The sequence below is a fragment of the Nilaparvata lugens genome, chromosome 4, assembly GCF_014356525.2.
Source record: "Nilaparvata lugens isolate BPH chromosome 4, ASM1435652v1, whole genome shotgun sequence".
NCBI classification, from domain to species: Eukaryota; Metazoa; Arthropoda; class Insecta; order Hemiptera; family Delphacidae; genus Nilaparvata; species Nilaparvata lugens.
The window spans coordinates 28,097,966-28,119,789 of NC_052507.1; the positions used below are offsets into that span (position 1 = coordinate 28,097,966).

The 21,824-nt window shown below is 35.0% G+C and overlaps 1 protein-coding gene across 1 annotated transcript; it reads right to left on the reverse strand.

Moving 5' to 3' along the window:
- Positions 1-895: 895 nt before the first annotated feature.
- On the reverse strand, positions 896-21,814 carry LOC111051858 (39S ribosomal protein L43, mitochondrial). Its single transcript, XM_022338436.2, has 4 exons — positions 21,491-21,814; positions 8,637-8,743; positions 3,519-3,724; positions 896-1,159 (listed from the first exon to the last, which is right to left on the reverse strand). Exons 1-4 carry the CDS (start codon positions 21,625-21,627, stop codon positions 1,034-1,036), a joined length of 576 nt encoding a protein of 191 aa, XP_022194128.1. The 5' UTR covers positions 21,628-21,814; the 3' UTR covers positions 896-1,033.
- Positions 21,815-21,824: the final 10 nt, after the last annotated feature.

Here is a 21,824-nt window from a genome sequence, read left to right on the forward strand (position 1 = left end):
CTACAATATCATTCTCAACTATGAATGATTGGGAAAGGAACAACAGGCTTAAAGTCCAATACTATTCCTTTCCCAAATTTAGATAGAAATTGTCCAAAAATAGGTTGTTTTCACTTCATGATTTTTGACCAATAATTGCAAATAATTTGTAAAATGGTATCAGATGATTCAACATATTATCCAATCTGATGGATGTAAACATGCAATGCCCAAGAGCCGATTGGCACAGAAGTAGAGCTTTAATGCATATCATGTTAAATCCATCTAAATACCTTCAATATTTACAATAATGCATTGTGAATTTAACACACATCAACTATACAATAATCAATTTAACAATATCTCAAGATTTGAAATTTTCATTCAACATTCTTCTCTTTTTCCTCCCTGCTTCCCTCGTTTTCAGACTTTTGTTGTGCTTTACCCTTACCTGCCTGTTAAGGAAAACCATAGTTGGAAAGGTATTTCCTATTCTTTCCTTTAAGCAGAATAAACCATTCTGCAATTTGTTATCTGTTGTATTCGCTTCTGCATTGTACTTTTTCTATAAGTTCTTATTTAATGTGAATAAATAATTAAAACTCCCTAAAAAATTCTACAAATACTATATTCTCACATAAATTTAGGAAAATAATAACAAAACTTCTATAATATGTTGATGAAATGAATTTATTTGTATAATATTACTTGACATTGAAAACTTGGAATAATTTGGTTATATTTCACTTGATTTTTGCAAAAATATGAAAAATACAGAAATGTTCCAATGATATATGCACGATATGAATGTAAGCGGGGAGTACAATAACAAGAAATTTATTTTATCAACATTTATCATAGAAGTTTTGTTAGAGCCTATGGTATTGATAGGTACTGAAGAAAGTACTTTCTCTAGTTGAGTTTCTGATAAACAAATGCTTTATGAAATAGAGTAGCACAAACATACAAATAAGGATTCTCAAATATTGGAAAAGCTTGAGAAATCTATTTATCAACCTAAAACAACTTTTCTATGCTATTTTAATAACTTGTTCTACGAGGAAGTTTTCTCTTGTATTCCAGTTGGTGCAGTCGATTCTTTTTGCTTCTGTTCCTCCCACCTTTCTAAAATGATTTCCGTGGCAGTTTTGGTAAGATTCTTCTTCTTGGACAGCTCCTCCTATGAAACAAACGTTATACATCTATTAATATTTGTTATCAGTTAGCAATTATTCATGTGGCTCTTGCAAAGAGACTTCTCAAAGTGTAAAAAATTACAAATACTTGGATATTTTCCTTGGGGCAGCTTTTGCAATGGTTATATCAGATACGTTACCTGTGTGAAAAAATTAAGGTTGTCAATTTGGAAATCGCCATGCTTCTAAAGCACGTTCCACACCTGGCGAACATGGACGAACATTGTTCGGCAAAAAGTTCGCTGATGTTCGTCTAGACATTCAAATTGTTCGTCGGACAAAGTTCGTTGTACTGTAGTGTGGACGCGACCTCGGGAATACTATTTGTTTGTTGATAGTAGTGAATCCAGGAAGGGAGTTATTATAAACATTAGTGCTTATAAAATATATTGTGATTATGATTGTTTATGTTGTCTATTTATGTTTAATATGTTGTTTGGATACAATAAGAGAAGTGTGGCCCAAAAACCTCGAATTTGTATTTATAAACCTAAGTTATGAGTGTGTTAATAGTTATTAGACTAGTGAACCCTTGGGTTGGAGAAGTCGCTGAAGAACTTACTGTTTAGTCCGGGCGCAAATGTCGTTCCGTGGTCATTTTTGAGTAACAGCCGTGGAAGATGTCTTAATTTCTGCGTTAGTTCTAGCATAATAAGGATCGTGATGATGATAAGTCGAAATTACAGGCAAACACCTCGGAAACAAGATGGCCGCCAAAATTTTTAGGGTTTTGCTATATCGCTTGTATTCCAAAAACCGTTCAAGATAATATCTTGAATATTAATCAACCGTTTTTTTAGATGAAAATATTTTTAAAATCTTCCTCTACAATTTATGTTTTATAAAATTTTCCTCTTAAACGCATATTTTTTCAGTTATAACCTTCAAAACCCCAAAAAACTTTTTTTCTAAATTTGTTCAAATTTCATTCCATTATAACTTCTTTTGTACAAGAGATACAGAGAAATCTTGAATCTATGAAATTTAGAGCGTTTTTTCAACTTTGGAACGATATATCTTCTTGCGCTGTACGTCAAAAAATGAGTTCTCCAGCGCCCTGCATGATTTCTGGTGCGTTTTTCCATACACATGAGGTAACAAGCTAGAACTATAAAATCGATTTTTTCATGACTACTTTAAGATAGAGACTTGCAAATGGTTGAAGTTATATTCGCCATAGTAAAAGTTGGTGGAATTGGATAAATATTTTGGATATTGTAGTATGATTATTTTGGAGCTTCCAGATGGCTGAATTGATCCGATATCCTCGACATTATTAGAATAATTACAGACGATCTCTTGAAAATCAACTTATTTTGCCGCCATCTTGTTTTTTTCATGATGACAATCATTTTTGAGATTGCCGTCCTGGATATTCTCTTTCTACACATCATTATAAAGAGATTGATACCATTGCCAAGTCTGTACCTTCAAGGAGTCATGAGTTTTTCCTTTGAGGAATCATGAGAAGGTTTTCTAATTGTTAGGATTGGCATTTGGTGGGAGAAGCGTGTTTTCCACTGCAAACAGTACTTTTTACTCTTTTTCAGATGACGCTTCAGCCGTGAAATATGGACTTACAGCCTCCAACCAGATGTCATTTTGAAGCTTCGAAAATATTCTACAACACTGTGCCGATAATACTAGTGTTTGTCTACTGCGAATACACATACAGTGTGGAAAGTAAAATATTGTCCCTGAAAAATGTATGTTTCAAGTTTTTGAAGTTGAATAAATAATGGAAAGAGTGGTCGAAATGAGATGATTCAGAAAAAAAGTTTTTTGGGCTTTTGAAGGTTATAACTGGAAAAATATGCGTTTAAGAGGAAAATTTTATAAAACATAAATTGTAGAGGAAGATTTTTAATATATTTTCGTCTAAAAAAACGGTTGAATATCTAGAACGGTGATTGAAATACAAGAGATATAGCGAAACCCTGAAAATTTTGGCGCCCATCTTGTTTCCGAGGTGTTTGCCTAACTAAATTCCAATATTTATTATGAAAAACCAAATAGGTTGGAGGTATATCATCATGTATCTAGCAATTCACCGATCATTTGTTGTATTTAGTTAGACTATTCATTAAACGTATGCATATTATCACAGAAAGAGCATCATATTCGAGTTAGAGGTTCTATATATGAGCGAAATAGTCGCGACGGAATTTTTTTGCTCTGTCTGCAACAGGATGCATTGTCTTTCATGAGGAATACTATAAGCTGGTATAGTGTTCCCCATAAGAGGTTATGCTTCCTATAACGAGAAACCAGGCGCGGATCCAGGAATCTGACTCCTTGCGTCTATTCTGCCCATATAGTAGGAGCCTTAGATGTTAAACTCACCATCGGGAACTGTGCAAGGTTGATTGCTGGGTCTCTATTGGTGAACGGACTCCAAACGCCCTGAATGCTTGGGCTGTCCGTGTGCCAGAACTTCCTCAGCCTCATATTGGTCGCAGTCCCCGATCTCATTGGAAGAAGGTGGATCCACTTGGACGTCTCTTCCAGTGACATATTATGTAGACTGATGACATGAGTTTCCCCATTTACTAAAAAATAACGGTTAAAATAAGTGACAAAGAACAGTAACAGGAATGCAGAAACTATCACGAAGCACAATAATCACCTCACAAAGATGGTTAGTATGTGAATAATTAACTTGAATTATAATTTTAACAAATATGATTCTATGATAACTCTCCAGAAGAAAAAATCGGAATTACTCCACATATAAGCATTTATGTAGAATAATTGTGGAATAAATAGATACATTATAGTCTGTGTAAAATAAGTCGAGACTTGGCACTCCATCCGAAGAAATTACAAGGTTGCCAATTCCTGTAAAATTGCAAATTTCTCAAATTTCCAATTCAACGTCAGAATAGGATGTAGAATGTCATCCCCGATATTCTAGTAGAGCTAAAAAAGTTTCAGGGTTGAAGTATAAAAAGAAAATTTAACTTTTATGATAAAATTGGAAACATCGCGAAGATTTGTTTTTCTTTTTAATATCACTTCTCTCAGAATCATTGGGCGTCATAATGCATAATAATTTTATATCAAATTAAAGGAGAGAATGCTCCTTTCTATTGGTGTCTGGATCATTTTTATTCGACCTATGGTTATTTTTCAATTGATGATTATGTTCTTTAATGTCGAGACATTTTGAGCAGAAACATGAAACATTCGACATGCTGGAAACTTTTTTGTTTCGAAAGATAAGTGGGTGGTGAATGCGAGAACGTTTCTCAGAAATAATTGGAATTATTTTTTCAATTGTCAAACGTACTCGAAAGAACGTATGAGATAGCGGCTGAATCGTGTGCCACCTATCTGGCTGTGTTATGCTATCAATGGCTGGGATCAACAAAAACGAAAGCTTGGAAAATTCAGCAACTGCAAGCCACATGATTACAAAATTTGTAATTAATACAAAAAATCTGGTGTGGCGCACTCACACAACTTTCCTTGCCGTTATGAAAATTGATCACCTGACGCTAGTGCTCCCGCGCATCTCAAAGCTACTATTCAAAGATTTTAGTCAGCTGGTGACAGGGCAATAACGCTGAAGACACACATGAGGTCTGCTATCTCTTCATAGTGAATGATTCAATAGAATCAACGATAATTTGCAATTGAATAATCATATTTTCTCGAATTTAAAGCTTATTTTCAATTTTAGGTGAAAATGTTAATAAACATTAATTGTAGAGATTTTCATGCTCAATCTACTCCACTTGATTTTTTTTGTTTAAATTGTATCTGAAGCCTGATAATTGGGAATCTAAAATCGAACTTTGCATTGATGGGGCGGAGCTCCTGAAATTTTTACAGATATGGGACTTGTGGCAGTTGATAGTGCTTATTGATGACTATTTTAGGTATGAATTTGATCAAAATCGTTGGAGCCGTTTCCGAGAAAATCACGAAAAACCCTGTTTTTGGCAACATTTTCGCCATTTTAGCCGCCATCTTTTAATTGCATTTGATCGAAATTGTTCGTGTCGGATCCTTATAGTGAAAGGACCTTAAGTTCCAAATTTCAAGTCATTCCGTTAATTGGGGAATGAGATATCGTGTACACAGACGCACATAGTAACAGTAGGCCAGAAATATGCTAAAAACCTAATTCAAAATAATATAATTGAAATTCCCGAAACAATCTCACCTAGAACCTTACATAGCTTTTTTCTAAGCCCAACCAATGTTACAGAAATAAATAAATACATTCATGAGCTAAAACCAAACTCTTCTCCAGGTGCGGATGGCATAAGTAGCATATGTCTAAAGAAAATTTCAAACTATATTGTTTGTCCTCTTGAATTCATAGTTAATAGATGCTTTCTACTAGGATATTTTCCCAGAAAATTTAAAGTAGCCTTAATAAAACCGATTCCTAAATCCAATAAACTTGATGATCCACAAAATTATAGACCTATTAGTCTACTCAGCAACTTGTCTAAAATCATGGAAAAAATTATAAAAGCAAGACTGTTGAATTTTCTTGAAAAAAATAAATTTATTGAGGGCAACCAGTATGGATTCCAAAAAGGTAAATCTACCAAGGATGCTGTGTTACATTTGACAAGTATAATCGACAAAAATTTCAATAGTAATAAAAAAACACTTGCTGTATTCTGTGACTTAGCGAAGGCGTTCGATACAATACCAAATTCTATCTTATTAAACAAGTTGGAAAATAGTGGAATAAGGGGGATAGCAAAAAAACTATTCGCAAGCTATTTGAAGGATCGAACCCAAATTTTGGAAACTGATATCCAGATTATTAAAGATTATGGTCTGCCACAAGGCACTGTACTATCGCCTCTTATGTTTTTGATTTATGTGAATGATTTATTGAAACTACGCATTCCGAATGGTATTGCTCTATCTTTTGCCGATGACACTGCTTTAATCTTTTCTGGCTCAACTTGGGATGAAACATTCAACTGTGCAAATCGCGGTCTCTCAGTGGTCAAGTCGTGGTTAAAAAGTCATATTCTAACATTAAATACAATAAAAACTAAATATATAACTTTTTCGCCTAATAGAAGCGGTCAACCTTCAGAACATTTAAAACTAATAATACATAATCATAACTGCGACACTCCCAACTGTACTTGTTCAACTATAGAAAGAGTTAAGTCAATGAAATATTTAGGAATTACGATTGATCAGCATATTAAATGGGACATTCACATCCAAAATCTTTGTTATAAATTAAAATACTTGATTACAATATTTTACAAAATTAATCAATTGAAAGACTTGAACATTCTCAGAACAATTTACAATGCATATGCTCACTCAATCTTCCACTACAATATAGAAGTATGGGGAGCAGCCTTTGACACCCATTTCAATAAACTTTTTACTATTCAAAAGCATATCATCAGGGCTGCGCTAGGAAGACCAAGACGCTATCCTAGCAGACTAATATTTGATGAGATAAACTTACCAACGCTTCGCCAAACGTACATAACAAACTTAATTATATTCATAAATAAAAATACACATATATTTACTCAACGCAATGTCACTTACAATTTAAGACCAGCAAGTGTAAGTGCTTACAGTATAAATTTCACTGCATTGACAACCAGCAATCATCAATTCAAGTTCCAGAGCGATAAGCTAATAAATAGAATACCAGACGATTTCATTAGGGATAAAATTACAAGTAATAAATTAAATAAAATAAGATCCTGGGTAAAAGAGAATTACTTTTTTAAAATCGAAAACTAAATTACTATAATTATAACTTGTTTTTAACACGCTCAATTTAAACTTGGTTTTTTTTTGATTACCTGAAAAAAGATTTTTTTTTTATTATTATTATTATTATTATAATTTCTATATTAGCCTACCTATTTCTATTGGGCTTGTTGATTTTTGATTCAAGAATTGATTTTTGTTTTTATTTATACATATTTTTGGTTTTTGGTTTACTATCTTTTAGTTTGTACTTTAGAATATTATCACGGCAAATGTACAAATAATTTAAAGAATATTTTCGAACTCGTGGCTGGAGCTCAAGGCTTCTTTTTCCAGCCACACCAATGTATATTAGTTGATAAATGTTATTTTGTGAATTTCTAGTGAATTGGTAAATAAATAAATTTGATTTGATTTGATTTGACATACACTCTAAAGGTGCGTACAGACTTTCGCTCTGCTCCGCAACCGAACGTCACTCCAGCAGAGCGATTGATGATCGACCGGGGTCCAAGAGTGGTTCGACCGGGGAACGTGAGAAGATCTAACATCTTCCGTAACGTTCATGATGGGTGCGTGGGAGGAGCGACTGTAGTTCTATGGTGGTACTAGGGCGGTACGAGGGCGGTACGAGGGAGGAGCGTGCTCGGTGCGGGTCGGAAGCGCGAATATGTGTACGCAGCTACACACACACACACACACGCGCGCGCGCGCACACACACACACACACACACACACACACACACTCTATACATACATACAGACCAATACCCAAAAACCACTTTTTTGGACTCAGGGGACCTTGGAACGGGGACCATTGCCAGCTTTTAGCATACAATTTGGTATTCAATGCTTACCATGCAGCCGCTCTCCTAACTTTAAAATTCCTTGGAGACCAAAATATGACATTCCGACTAATTTTGACAATTGAAAAAATAATTTCAATTATTTCTGAGAAACTTTCTCGCTTTCACCACCCACTTATCTTTCGAAACAAAAAAGTTTCCAGCATGCCGAAAATTTTATGTTTTCTGCTTGAAATGTCTCGACATTGACGAACATAATTATCAATTAAAAAATAACTATATGTCGAATAAAAATTATCCATACACCGATAGAAAGGAGACATTCTTCCCGTTAATTTGATATGAAATTATTACGCATTACGACGCCAAATTATTCTGAGAGAAGTGATATTAAAAAGAAAAACAAATCTTCGTGATGTTTCCAATTTTATCATGAAAGTTGAATTTTCTTTTTATACTTCAACCCTGAAACTTTTTTAGCTCTACTAGAATATCGGGGATGACATTCTACATCCTATTCTGACGTTGAATTGGAAATTTGAGAAAGTTTGCAATTTTACACGAATTGGCAACCTTGTAATTTCTTCGGATGGAATGCCAAGTCTCGACTTATTTTACACATAATGTCATAGTTTTCTTCACATTCAAAATAGAGATTAATCCACCAATACTCAGGTGGACTTGATATCGTGATGAATCTACGATTCCTCGTATATTAGAAGTACATTTCAAGTACTTATCACTTATTTATTATACTAAAGAGAATAAGTTTTGGTTGTGATTTCCCATTTTTTATTGAGTAGTTATTTATTTTCACAAAGAAGAAACATTTAAATGTCTAGTAGGGGGATGGTAATGTACAAACTATCAAAACATTGATAATCGTACATGTTGAATTTACTGAAGTAGTTTTCTAGTAGAGAGGTCATTTTTCACTTACAATATTCTGCATGAACACATGGACTTCTATGTCGTCGAGGCTTGACATAAACCGCTGTGCCAGGGTTTTCTTTTGCAAAATCCACAAGCATCGATTCAATAAATTCTCTGAAATAAAATTCATCTTGAAGTTACAAAGTCTGCTCTGGTATTTTGAGACAAATTTTTTACAAGATATAAACAACATTTCTCTCTTTCTTGGAGTGCTCCCCACATCCCAATGACGTAAACCCACTGAATCAGCATCAAGCCCCCATAAATTTGACCAAAAAAGTGATTGTTAGTCAGTATGTTACTGCACATACTAATTATATTAACTTTGCCACTCCAACCAAGTAATAGCGACCCTGGCTTTAGTAAATGGCCAAAATATTGTAGACAATCTGGGCTTAAGATAATTATTATCAAACTATCAACAACTATTTCATGATATTTTTTTAACAGAATAATATATTGTCATACAGTTATTGATTATTATGGAGAGACTGTTACAAATAGATGAATATACCTTGCCAATGTGCTTCCATAGATAGCACACCTTTTCAAGAGTGGATTAGTTATTATCATAGAACAAGTTTTCAATTCTTATTTTTTCTAGAAGACTTTGCAGTTATTCTAATTGCGAATAGATTTTCTATTCATTTATGTATAGCATTTTACCATATCCATCACCCTCACCTTACAATGTCCAATATCAATTTAGATAACTATTTCAAAATAAATCAATATGTATTTATAGAAGTCACCATTTACAATATAGGTACTTCAAAGTTCTCAGTGTAAGGTATCATTTCTCACAAGACAACCCTGTTTAGATGAGCTATCATAGTCCCTTTATCACATTAATATTACAGATCATTGTAAAAGAAAACCAGACCTTACTTAGCCTAATGGAAGGATGACGAGATGAAATGACTTGGTAAAGCGACATTTGTCTTTTCAATATTGACAAAGAGTATGAACCAGATTGATTGATTGATTGATTGATTTTTATTATGACGTGCTAGGTCTCGATAGACCCGTTGCACTAAACAACAGTACAATACAAAAAAGTAAACAAGATACAACAGTATTCAAATGAACAAGAATATAAGTATTACAAATAAAAACAGTTAACTGTTGGAAGGTAAAATAGAATTAAATTAGATAGTATAAATTAAGATAATTATAAGTAGATAATAAAGATCATGTTATGAAAAGAGAGAGCAGATAATGAAATAAGGAGAAAAGTAAGAGAGATGAGAAAGTAGAAGTAGAAGAGAAATTGAAGAAATGATATGAATATGAATCAATTCAATTCTTGTTTACACCTGCTTCTGAGCCAATTCAATAAATATGATTTATAAATGTTATTGAATTAATGAAAATTCATGAATACATTATATAGAATTTTTTGATTTCCCAAGCAGACAGATATAGATGGAATAAAAAAGATAAAAAATAATAATAATACTAATGAAAGAAAAATTAATAATAACTGAGAATAACAAAAACATATTCTCAAACTGAAGTTTATGTTAACGGTATATGTACGTTCCAATTTACAATCAAATTATTGACAAGCTCACACCTACAACGATTCAAGTCATCACCCTCAAACTGTATAATTACCAAGATGCTGGTACAACTTCTTTTTGAAAAGTTTAAACGAACCACAAAGAACTATATGATCAGACAAATCATTCCACTCTCTTGAGGCTTTAACAACAAAAATTTATTAAAAAATACTGTACGATGCAGAGGTATCTGTAACTTATAGCGATGAGCTCTTGTTCGACGTTGTGGATTTACATCAGTCATGAAGGTGAAAGCCTCACGAAGATACTCTGGACCGTCATTTATAACCAATAGTTTATATGTCAGACATAGAATGAAGAATTTTCTTCGTTCCTTCAATTTAAGCCAGTTAAGATCGTTGAAGAAAGGAGTAATATGTGCATCCCTTCTTGCATCATATATGAACCTCACAGCAAAATTCATGGATCTCTGCAATCGATCATTCAGTTCATCGGATAGATCACCGTAGACAATTGAACAGTAAAAGAGAAATGGAAGGATCAAAGCGTTCACCAATGTAACTCTAACAGATTTCGGTAAATAGTTTCTGATCCTTTTAAGCTGATGCATTCCACTAAAGACTCTATTGCACACATGCGTGGTTTGCTCATGCCAACTCAGAGAACTATCAATCAAGATGCCCAGAACCTTAAGGCACTGAGAATATGGTATTTCTATACCACTGATGACCACAGCCGGAGAGTTGGCCAGATCCAAGTTATTCGTCAATCTGGGATGACCAACAATCATACATTTGGTTTTCACTGGATTCAATCTCAACCCGTGTGCATCAGACCACTCTACCAGTCTAGCAATATCCGAATTCATGTGATCTATGGATTGATGGAAGTGTTGCACAGGAAAAGGGGAATATATTATCAAATCATCAGCAAAGAGATGGTAGTTGGCATGAGAAAATATCATAGAGACATTATTGATGTATACTGAGAAGAGGAGGGGTCCCAAAACTGATCCCTGGGGAACTCCCTCACTGACTGGTAACCATGATGAAAAGAATTTCCACTAGCAGCTTGGTGGCGATCAGAAAGATATGAAGAAAACCGGTTTTCTTCATATCTTTCTGATCGCCACCAAGCTGCTAGTGGAAATTCTTTTCATCATGGTTACCAGTCAGTGAGGGAGTTCCCCAGGGATCAGTTTTGGGACCCCTCCTCTTCTCAGTATACATCAATAATGTCTCTATGATATTTTCTCATGCCAACTACCATCTCTTTGCTGATGATTTGATAATATATTCCCCTTTTCCTGTGCAACACTTCCATCAATCCATAGATCACATGAATTCGGATATTGCTAGACTGGTAGAGTGGTCTGATGCACACGGGTTGAGATTGAATCCAGTGAAAACCAAATGTATGATTGTTGGTCATCCCAGATTGACGAATAACTTGGATCTGGCCAACTCTCCGGCTGTGGTCATCAGTGGTATAGAAATACCATATTCTCAGTGCCTTAAGGTTCTGGGCATCTTGATTGATAGTTATCTGAGTTGGCATGAGCAAACCATGCATGTGTGCAATAGAGTTTTTAGTGGAATGCATCAGCTTAAAAGGATCAGAAACTATTTACCGAAATCTGTTAGAGTTACATTGGTGAACGCTTTGATCCTTCCATTTCTCTTTTACTGTTCAATTGTCTACTGTGATCTATCCGATGAACTGAATGATCGATTGCAGAGATCCATGAATTTTGCTGTGAGGTTCATATATGATGCAAGAAGGGATGCACATATTACTCCTTTCTTCAACGATCTTAACTGGCTTAAATTGAAGGAACGAAGAAAATTCTTCATTCTATGTCTGACATATAAACTATTGGTTATAAATGACGGTCCAGAGTATCTTCGTGAGGCTTTCACCTTCATGACTGATGTAAATCCACAACGTCGAACAAGAGCTCATCGCTATAAGTTACAGATACCTCTGCATCGTACAGTATTTTTTAATAAATTTTTTGTTGTTAAAGCCTCAAGAGAGTGGAATGATTTGTCTGATCATATAGTTCTTTGTGGTTCGTTTAAACTTTTCAAAAAGAAGTTGTACCAGCATCTTGGTAATTATACAGTTTGAGGGTGATGACTAGAATCGTTGTAGGTGTGAGCTTGTCAATAATTTGATTGTAAATTGGAACGTACATATACCGTTAACATAAACTTCAGTTTGAGAATATGTTTTTGTTATTCTCAGTTATTATTAATTTTTCTTTCATTAGTATTATTATTATTTTTTAATCTTTTTTATTCCATCTATATCTGTCTGCTTGGGAAATCAAAAAATTCTATATAATGTATTCATGAATTTTCATTAATTCAATAACATTTATAAATCATATTTATTGAATTGGCTCAGAAGCAGGTGTAAACAAGAATTGAATTGATTCATATTCATATCATTTCTTCAATTTCTCTTCTACTTCTACTTTCTCATCTCTCTTACTTTTCTCCTTATTTCATTATCTGCTCTCTCTTTTCATAACATGATCTTTATTATCTACTTATAATTATCTTAATTTATACTATCTAATTTAATTCTATTTTACCTTCCAACAGTTAACTGTTTTTATTTGTAATACTTATATTCTTGTTCATTTGAATACTGTTGTATCTTGTTTACTTATTTTGTATTGTACTGTTGTTTAGTGCAACGGGTCTATCGAGACCTAGCACATCATAATAAAAATCAATCAATCAATCAATCAATCTGGTTCATACTCTTTGTCAATATTGAAAAGACAAATGTCGCTTTACCAAGTCATTTCATCTCGTCATCCTTCCATTAGGCTAAGTAAGGTCTGGTTTTCTTTTACAATGATCTGTAATATTAATGTGATAAAGGGACTATGATAGCTCATCTAAACAGGGTTGTCTTGTGAGAAATGATACCTTACACTGAGAACTTTGAAGTACCTATATTGTAAATGGTGACTTCTATAAATACATATTGATTTATTTTGTGTTCGGCGAGTTGACTAGTCAATGTGGTTTGAAACTCGGACGAATTCAAAAGTTGAGATATCTTTCGCAACTGTTCCTTGGCACTACAAAATTAGTACCACAATCGGAATACATCACACGACAGGGTCCACGACGGGACAAAAAACGACGAAACGCGGCTAAAAACATGGGCGTTGATAGATCCGATACCAACTCAATATGTACCGCCTTTGTTGCCATACACACAAACAGACAAATGTAGGCTTTCAAAATACAAGGATTACGACGTCTCGTCATAGTAATACGCAAAGGACCAGCGTAATCCACACCACAATTTTCAAATGGTTTGCATTTTGACACTTGACAAGCAGGCAGGTCACCCATTTTTGGAATGATTGCATTATTACTAGGTCGAACACGGAAACAACGATTACACTTAAACACACAAATACAAATAATAGAGCGAGCAGACAGTATCCAGAATTTCTGTCTGATCAAGGACAACAATAACGAAGGTCCAGCATGACAATTCTTCTTGTGATGATAATCAATCAACATCGATACGAAAGCGTCGGATTTTGGTAAAATCATCTGATGACAAGTCTCAAATTCCAGTCCAGCATGAGACAAACGACCGCCGACGCGAATCACACCTTTATCAATGAATGGAGACAGGCGACGAAGGCGCATAGAACAATCTTCTCCCTTCTCCAATTGCACAAATTCAGATGAAAAATGTATCTTCTGCACCACTTTACATAGATACCTCTCAGCAACATCGAAATCTGATTCCTCTGATTGGGGTAAGATTCGTAAGAATTTGAGAACAAGAATTGCAATTCTCAAAAGATGACCATAATCCGAACAACGACCAATCAATGAATATATTGCATTGCTGTTACAATCAGGAGATTTTGTGACTGTCAACACTGACGGTTTTTTCGCCTCCGGTGGATCCACTATCTCTTCCATTGTTCGGACGGGCCAATCGCATTCGTCCTCTGCTATCCATGATGGACCTGAGAGCCACAACGGAAAGTTCACAAGCTCAACTGGTGATAAACCTCTAGACAAACAGTCCGCGGGATTTTCAATTCCGGCAACATGCATCCACTCCTGTATACAAGAATCCTGTATTTTTGCGATGTGATTACCAACAAAAGTTTGCCATTTCGCGGATGGAGCATTAATCCAACACAAGGTGACTGTCGAATCAGAGAGTGCGACAATACGAGACACATGACAACGTTCACTAATAATAGTGACTACTGAATTCATGAGTTCTGCCAACAAGAGTGCCGCACACAACTCCAAACGAGGTATTGAAACAACTTTAGATGGTACTACCTTGGACTTTGAACACAATAATACAACTCTTGACTCCTCGCTCTCCTTCTGCGACTTCACATAGATAACTGCACCATAACCAGACAATGATGCGTCACAAAAACCAATCAAACTGATGTGAGAATCCTGAAACAACCAACATGACGTAGAACAGCAAATTTCAATAATAGAGGCAACGGTGATTGAAATACAAGAGATATAGCAAAACCCTGAAAATTTTGGCGGCCATCTTGTTTCCGAGGTGTTTGCCTAACTAAATTCCAATATTTATTATGAAGAACCAAATAGGTTGGAGGTATATCATCATGTATCTAGCAATTCACCGATCATTTGTTGTATTTAGTTGGACTATTCATTAAACGTATGCATATTATCACAGAAAGAGCATCATACTCGAGTTAGAGGTTCTATATATGAGCGAAATAGTCGCGACGGAATTGTTTTGCTCTGTCTGCAACAGGATGCATTGTCTTTTATGAGGAATACTATAAGCTGGTATAGTGTTCCCCATAAGAGGTTATGCTTCCTATAACGAGAAACCAGGCGCGGATCCAGGAATCTGACTCCTTGCGTCTATTCTGCCCATATAGTAGGAGCCTTAGATGTTAAACTCACCATCGGGAACTGTGCAAGGTTGATTGCTGGGTCTCTATTGGTGAACGGACTCCAAACGCCCTGAATGCTTGGGCTGTCCGTGTGCCAGAACTTCCTCAGCCTCATATTGGTCGCAGTCCCCGATCTCATTGGAAGAAGGTGGATCCACTTGGACGTCTCTTCCAGTGACATATTATGTAGACTGATGACATGAGTTTCCCCATTTACTAAAAAATAACGGTTAAAATAAGTGACAAAGAACAGTAACAGGAATGCAGAAACTATCACGAAGCACAATAATCACCTCACAAAGATGGTTAGTATGTGAATAATTAACTTGAATTATAATTTTAACAAATATGATTCTATGATAACTCTCCAGAAGAAAAAATCGGAATTACTCCACATATAAGCATTTATGTAGAATAATTGTGGAATAAATAGATACATTATAGTCTGTGTAAAATAAGTCGAGACTTGGCACTCCGTCCGAAGAAATTACAAGGTTGCCAATTCCTGTAAAATTGCAACTTTCTCAAATTTCCAATTCAACGTCAGAATAGGATGTAGAATGTCATCCCCGATATTCTAGAAGAGCTAAAAAAGTTTCAGGGTTGAAGTATAAAAAGAAAATTTAACTTTTATGATAAAATTGGAAACATCGCGAAGATTTGTTTTCTTTTCAGGGCCTGAAAAAGTGGCACTTCTCTCAGAATCATTGGGCGTCATAATGCATAATAATTTTATACCAAATTAACGGGGAGAATGCTCCTTTCTATTGGTGTCTGGATCATTTTTATTCGACCTAATATGGTTATTTTTTAATTGATGATTATGTTCTTCAATGTCGAGACATTTTGAGCAGAAACATGAAACATTCGACATGCTGGAAACTTTTTTGTTTCGAAAGATAAGTGGGTGGTGAAAGCGAGAACGTTTCTCAGAAATAATTGAAATTATTTTTTCAATTGTCAAACGTACTCGAAAGAACGTATTTAGGCCTCTTAGGAGTTTCAAAGTTAGGGATAGCGGCTGAATCGTGTGCCACAATGTTATGCTATCAATAGCTGGGATCAACAAAAACGAAAGTTTGAAAAATTCAATAACTGCAAGCCACATGATTACAAATACTGAAAAAGACAACCTCGCCTCGAATAATACAAGAAATGTTTCATTACAGCCTTTCTAGAGGCAATCAGCTGCTTGCGTTTGAAATAATTCAGTCGAATATCTTGTAAATTGCCAGCTTTTAGCATACAATTTGGTACTCAATGCGTACCATGCAGCCGCTCTCCTAACTTTAAAATTCCTTGGAGACCAAAATATGACATTCCTACTAATTTTGACTATTGAAAAAATAATTTTAATTATTTCTGAGAAACTTTCTCACTTTCACCACCCACTTATCTTTCAAAACAAAAAAGTTTCCAGCATGTCGAAAATTTTATGTTTTCTGCTCGAAATGTCTCGACATTGACGAACATATTATCAATTAAAAAATAACTATATGTCGAATAAAAATGATCCAGACACCGATAGAAAGGAAACATTCTTACTCGTTAATTTGATATGAAATTATTACGCATTACGACGCCAGATTCAGGGGTGGAAAGAAATCTGGGAAAAGAAAGATTTGCTTCTGGGCAGCCTTTTCACGTTCAACTTGCAGGCTGGCTCTGTACTATGTTTGAACAAAGCTCAAACTGATTCTTTATAAGTTCAAATCCGATTCAAATTAATTCAATTCAACACTATTTACGCTGTTATATTTATAATTCACACACACGACACTTAAACAATCAATTACTAGAAATTTCCGATGGAAATTACATGACAAAATACAAATTTGCTCTTGCACAACAACGGGGCGACAAGAACAAGTGAATGACGAATAATGGACGAAAGCAAGAATGACTCGGGCTTTTTTCTCGACAAACCAAAAACAGCTGGACGATCGACACTAGCGCAAACAAGCCTGCTAGGGGCAGAACTGTAGTCTGGGATTTGGCGCTACAATTCAAAAATGCTCTGGCCAAACCAGGATTCAATCTCAACCCTTGTGCATCAGACCACTCTACCAGTCTAGCAATATCCGAATTCATATGATCTATGGATTGATGGAAGTGTTGCACAGGAAAATGGGAATATATGATCAAATCATCAGCAAAGAGATGGTTGTTGGCATGATAAAATATCATAGAGACATTATTGATGTATACTGAGAAGAGGAGGGGTCCCAAAACTGATCCCTGGGGAACTCCCTCATTGACTGGTCACCATGATGAAAAGAATTTCCACTAGCAGCTTGGTGGCGATCAGAAAGATATGAAGAAAACCACCTTACCGCAGAGTCAGAAAATTGACACTGGTTTTTCAATTTATGGAGCAAAAGGGTGTGATTGACACTATCAAATGCTTTAGAGAAGTCGAATTGAACAAGCAATGTAGCCTGCCTTCCATCCATTGCAGCTCTGATATCATCTGTCATCTTCAGATGAGCAGTACAGGTACTGTAATTCGGTCGAAAACCAGATTGATGTTTTGCAAAAAATTCAAAGCCAGCCAGAAAGTGATAGTCTCTGCTTATTAAGGTTACTTCCAGCCTCTGCTAACATAAATGGCTTGATATTTTTGGGCACTTCAGCTGAAATTAACAGAGTATTCAGGGCACAAAAGCGAGTACTAATAGTGTTGCTTTGGAAACCATCCAGAACACCATGTTGACAACTGTTTCGAGACGCAAGAATTCTCACTTTCACCTGCTTGTACATACTTCAGTGTTCAATCTACAGATTTATACATAGAGCTTCGTGGACAGGAATGCTCTTTGATCTTTATGGCTATAATACGAGGTCGATGAATGCTTTAAGAATGAATGCTCATAGAACGGCTTTTATGAGGGTAGTCCAGACCACAATAGTAAGAAAACTTTTTGTGTAGTTGAGAAGTTGATATTGTGGTAATTATTCATAATGAATGAAAAAGACTAAGAAATTGTCAAAAAACCAATGATTTATTGATAATTAGAAAGACCGGTTTCGGTTATTACACCATTGTCAATCTCTGATAAACTGAGTTTATCTCTGAGTTTATCAGAGATTGACAATGGTGTAATAACCGAAACCGGCCTTTCTAATTATCAATAAATCAGTGGATTTTTGACAATTTCTTAGTCTTTTTCATTCAATAGTAAGGAAACATTGATTTTACTGCCATATAGTTTACTAGCAATTGAGAGCAAACATTTGTTCAATAGTTTAAAATAAAGTCAATTAGGAAATTAAAAGTGATGTTGCTTTTCATGACGAGACACCATATGATAACTTTGTTGTAGTTTAGACACTGTGTTACATTTGTAAATATTTTTTTAAAAACACTTTCCTTGTCGAATTGAGGTATGCATTTCACTCCTAAGGAGGAGCTTCATCAGCCTGACACCAGGGGCGCTTGTTTTCTATTGGTTGGACTGTGTGGCCAAAAATGTGTAAAAAGATTATATTTGTTTTGAGATTTATTTGTTCATTGATTTAATTAGATTTTTCATTTTTGAGGTGCTTAAAAATGCTCTGGCTTTTTTAGAGGATGTGTAGTATTTCAATATCTGTTTGTATATTTTTGTGAGTGTTTCCTGTGGAAATTACATGACAAAATACAAATTTGCTCTTGCACAACAACGGGGCGACAAGAACAAGTGAATGACGAATAATGGACGAAAGCAAGAATGACTCGGGCTTTTTTCTCGACAAACCAAAACAGCTGGACGATCGACACTAGCGCAAACAAGCCTGCTAGGGGCAGAACTGTAGTCTGGGATTTGGCGCTACAATTCAAAAATGCTCTGGCCAAACCAGGATTCAATCTCAACCCGTGTGCATCAGACCACTCTACCAGTCTAGCAATATCCGAATTCATGTGATCTATGGATTGATGGAAGTGTTGCACAGGAAAAGGGGAATATATTATCAAATCATCAGCAAAGAGATGGTAGTTGGCATGAGAAAATATCATAGAGACATTATTGATGTATACTGAGAAGAGGAGGGGTCCCAAAACTGATCCCTGGGGAACTCCCTCACTGACTGGTAACCATGATGAAAAGAATTTCCACTAGCAGCTTGGTGGCGATCAGAAAGATATGAAGAAAACCACCTTACCGCAGAGTCAGAAAATTGACACTGGTTTTTCAATTTATGGAGCAAAAGGGTGTGATTGACACTATCAAATGCTTTAGAGAAGTCGAATTGAACAAGCAATGTAGCCTGCCTTCCATCCATTGCAGCTCTGATATCATCTGTCATCTTCAGAAGAGCAGTACAGGTACTGTAATTCGGTCGAAAACCAGATTGATGTTTTGCAAAAAATTCAAAGCCAGCCAAATGCCAGCCAGAAAGTGATAGTCTCTGCTTATTACGGTTACTTCCAGCCTCTGCTAACATAAATGGCTTGATATTTTTGGGCACTTCAGCTGAAATTAACAGAGTATTCAGGGCACAAAAGCGAGTACTCATAATGTTGCTTTGGAAACCATCCAGAACGCCATGTTGACAACTGTTTCGAGACGCAAGAATTCTCACTTTCCCCTGCTTGTACATACTTCAGTGTTCAATCTACAGATTTATACATAGAGCTTCGTGGACAGGAAGATTGATCTTTATGGCTATAATACGAGGTCGATGAATGCTTTAAGAATGAATGCTCATAGAACTGCTTTTATGAGGGTAGTCCAGACCACAATAGTAAGAAAACGTTTTGTGTAGTTGAGAAGTTGATATTGTGGTAATTATTCATATTGAATGAAAAAGACTAAGAAATTGTCAAAAAACCAATGATCTATTGATAATTAGAAAGACCGGTTTCGGTTATTACACCATTGTCAATCTCTGATAAACTGAGTTTATCTCTGAGTTTATCAGAGATTGACAATGGTGTAATAACCGAAACCGGTCTTTCTAATTATCAATAAATCAGTGGATTTTTGACAATTTCTTAGTCTTTTTCATTCAATAGTAAGAAAACATTGATTTTACTGCCATATAGTTTACTAGCAATTGAGAGCAAACCTTTGTTCAATAGTTTAAAATGAAGTCAATTAGGAAATTAAAAGTGATGTTGCTTTTCATGACGAGACACCATATGATAACTTTGTTGTAGTTTAGACACTGTGTTACATTTGTAAATATTTTTTGAAAAACACTTTCCTTGTCGAATTAAGGTATGCATTTCACTCCCAAGATTGCTTTGTTCAGAAATGAATGTATTAATTCAACGTAATATCTATGATACTTTCATTGTATGTCGCTATTTATTCATTTATTTGTAGATAGGCTACAATTATTACAAATCATATAAATATGATCGGGAACGAACAACAGGCTTGGTCCAAAACTATTCTATTCCTAAATTTTGATAATGAATAACATGTCCAATAAAATAGGTTATGCTTAAAAGTTCAAATTCAATTTTTGCCAAAAAAATATAGACTCCACTGATTGAATCGATTCACAGATTTTTTCGATATCCACCCACATCCTACGGTAATATAAGCTAGAAAATTTGAATTTAGTAAAATTAAAACACTAAATTGTGGTCAAATATTAAACTTAATTATCACCGCACATAACATAACTTTTTTCTTAAATGGTTTGATATTTATTGTGAATTTTATTGTTATTAAGACGAATGTAAAACATACTCAATTGAAAATAGCGGATATTACTATAAGTTAATGGTTTGCGTGTTATCCGAATTCTTCCTATTTCATCTAGAAAGATTCTTAGATACATGTTTATCTTTATAGATGTATAGTAAACTATAAGGGTCGGAACACATTGATTGTTTTTTCCATGCGTCAACCCAATCATACAATTGAAGATTCTTGCCCAGCCAAATCTAAAAACACCTGGAAAACTCTTAACATACTGATTCTAAGAATGACACTAAATGTTTCAAATTGCAGTAATAGTAATTCAACAAAGAGTTCTTTTATTTAACTCTTACTAACTTCATGCCTGATTATATGGAAAGAGTCCTTGCAGAATCAATATCGAAGTCGAAAAATCAATCGATTATGAAAGCAGATCCTAATGAATCGACGATAAAGTTATTTGAAAGTCGGAATAGAATATTCATAATATTATATACTAAACAATGCCGTAACTTAATACGTTTACGTCTATGCCGTATACGTCTTTGAAAGACGTTGCCGTTGAATCTCCTATGTTAATCTACGCTCAAGCGGTTTGAAACGGACGGATTGATTGACATTAGGATGTAACTAGGTTACGATTTTCAAGCTACGCTAAGGCGGTGTGTAGAGGCCCAAAAAGCCATGACTAGTAGTCTTCAACTTTGTAAAAAATGTTGTTTGGTTGTTGAAGTGAATATTATAATTAAGTTTTTCTCACCTTGCACCTTTACTATCCCCTGAACTTTTACAAAACTTAATAGTCATTCTTTTCAACTGCGGCACATATCTGCCGATGCCATTCTGTAAGGGAGCTCTTGGGAAACCAGAAAACAGATATAAATGTTTGTTCGACATTTTCTATCACGAATAAGCCTTAAAAATTATATTATTTTACAGTTTTAGATATTCAATAAATCAACTTATAAAAATAAAATCGAACTGAAATGTTATTTTTAACCTATAAACTGCAACATGAAAATACCAGCTGATTTCAGATTTCAAAGATTTGATCGGTCTGCTACTATCGATAGTTTTCAAAGCGAAGCCAAAAA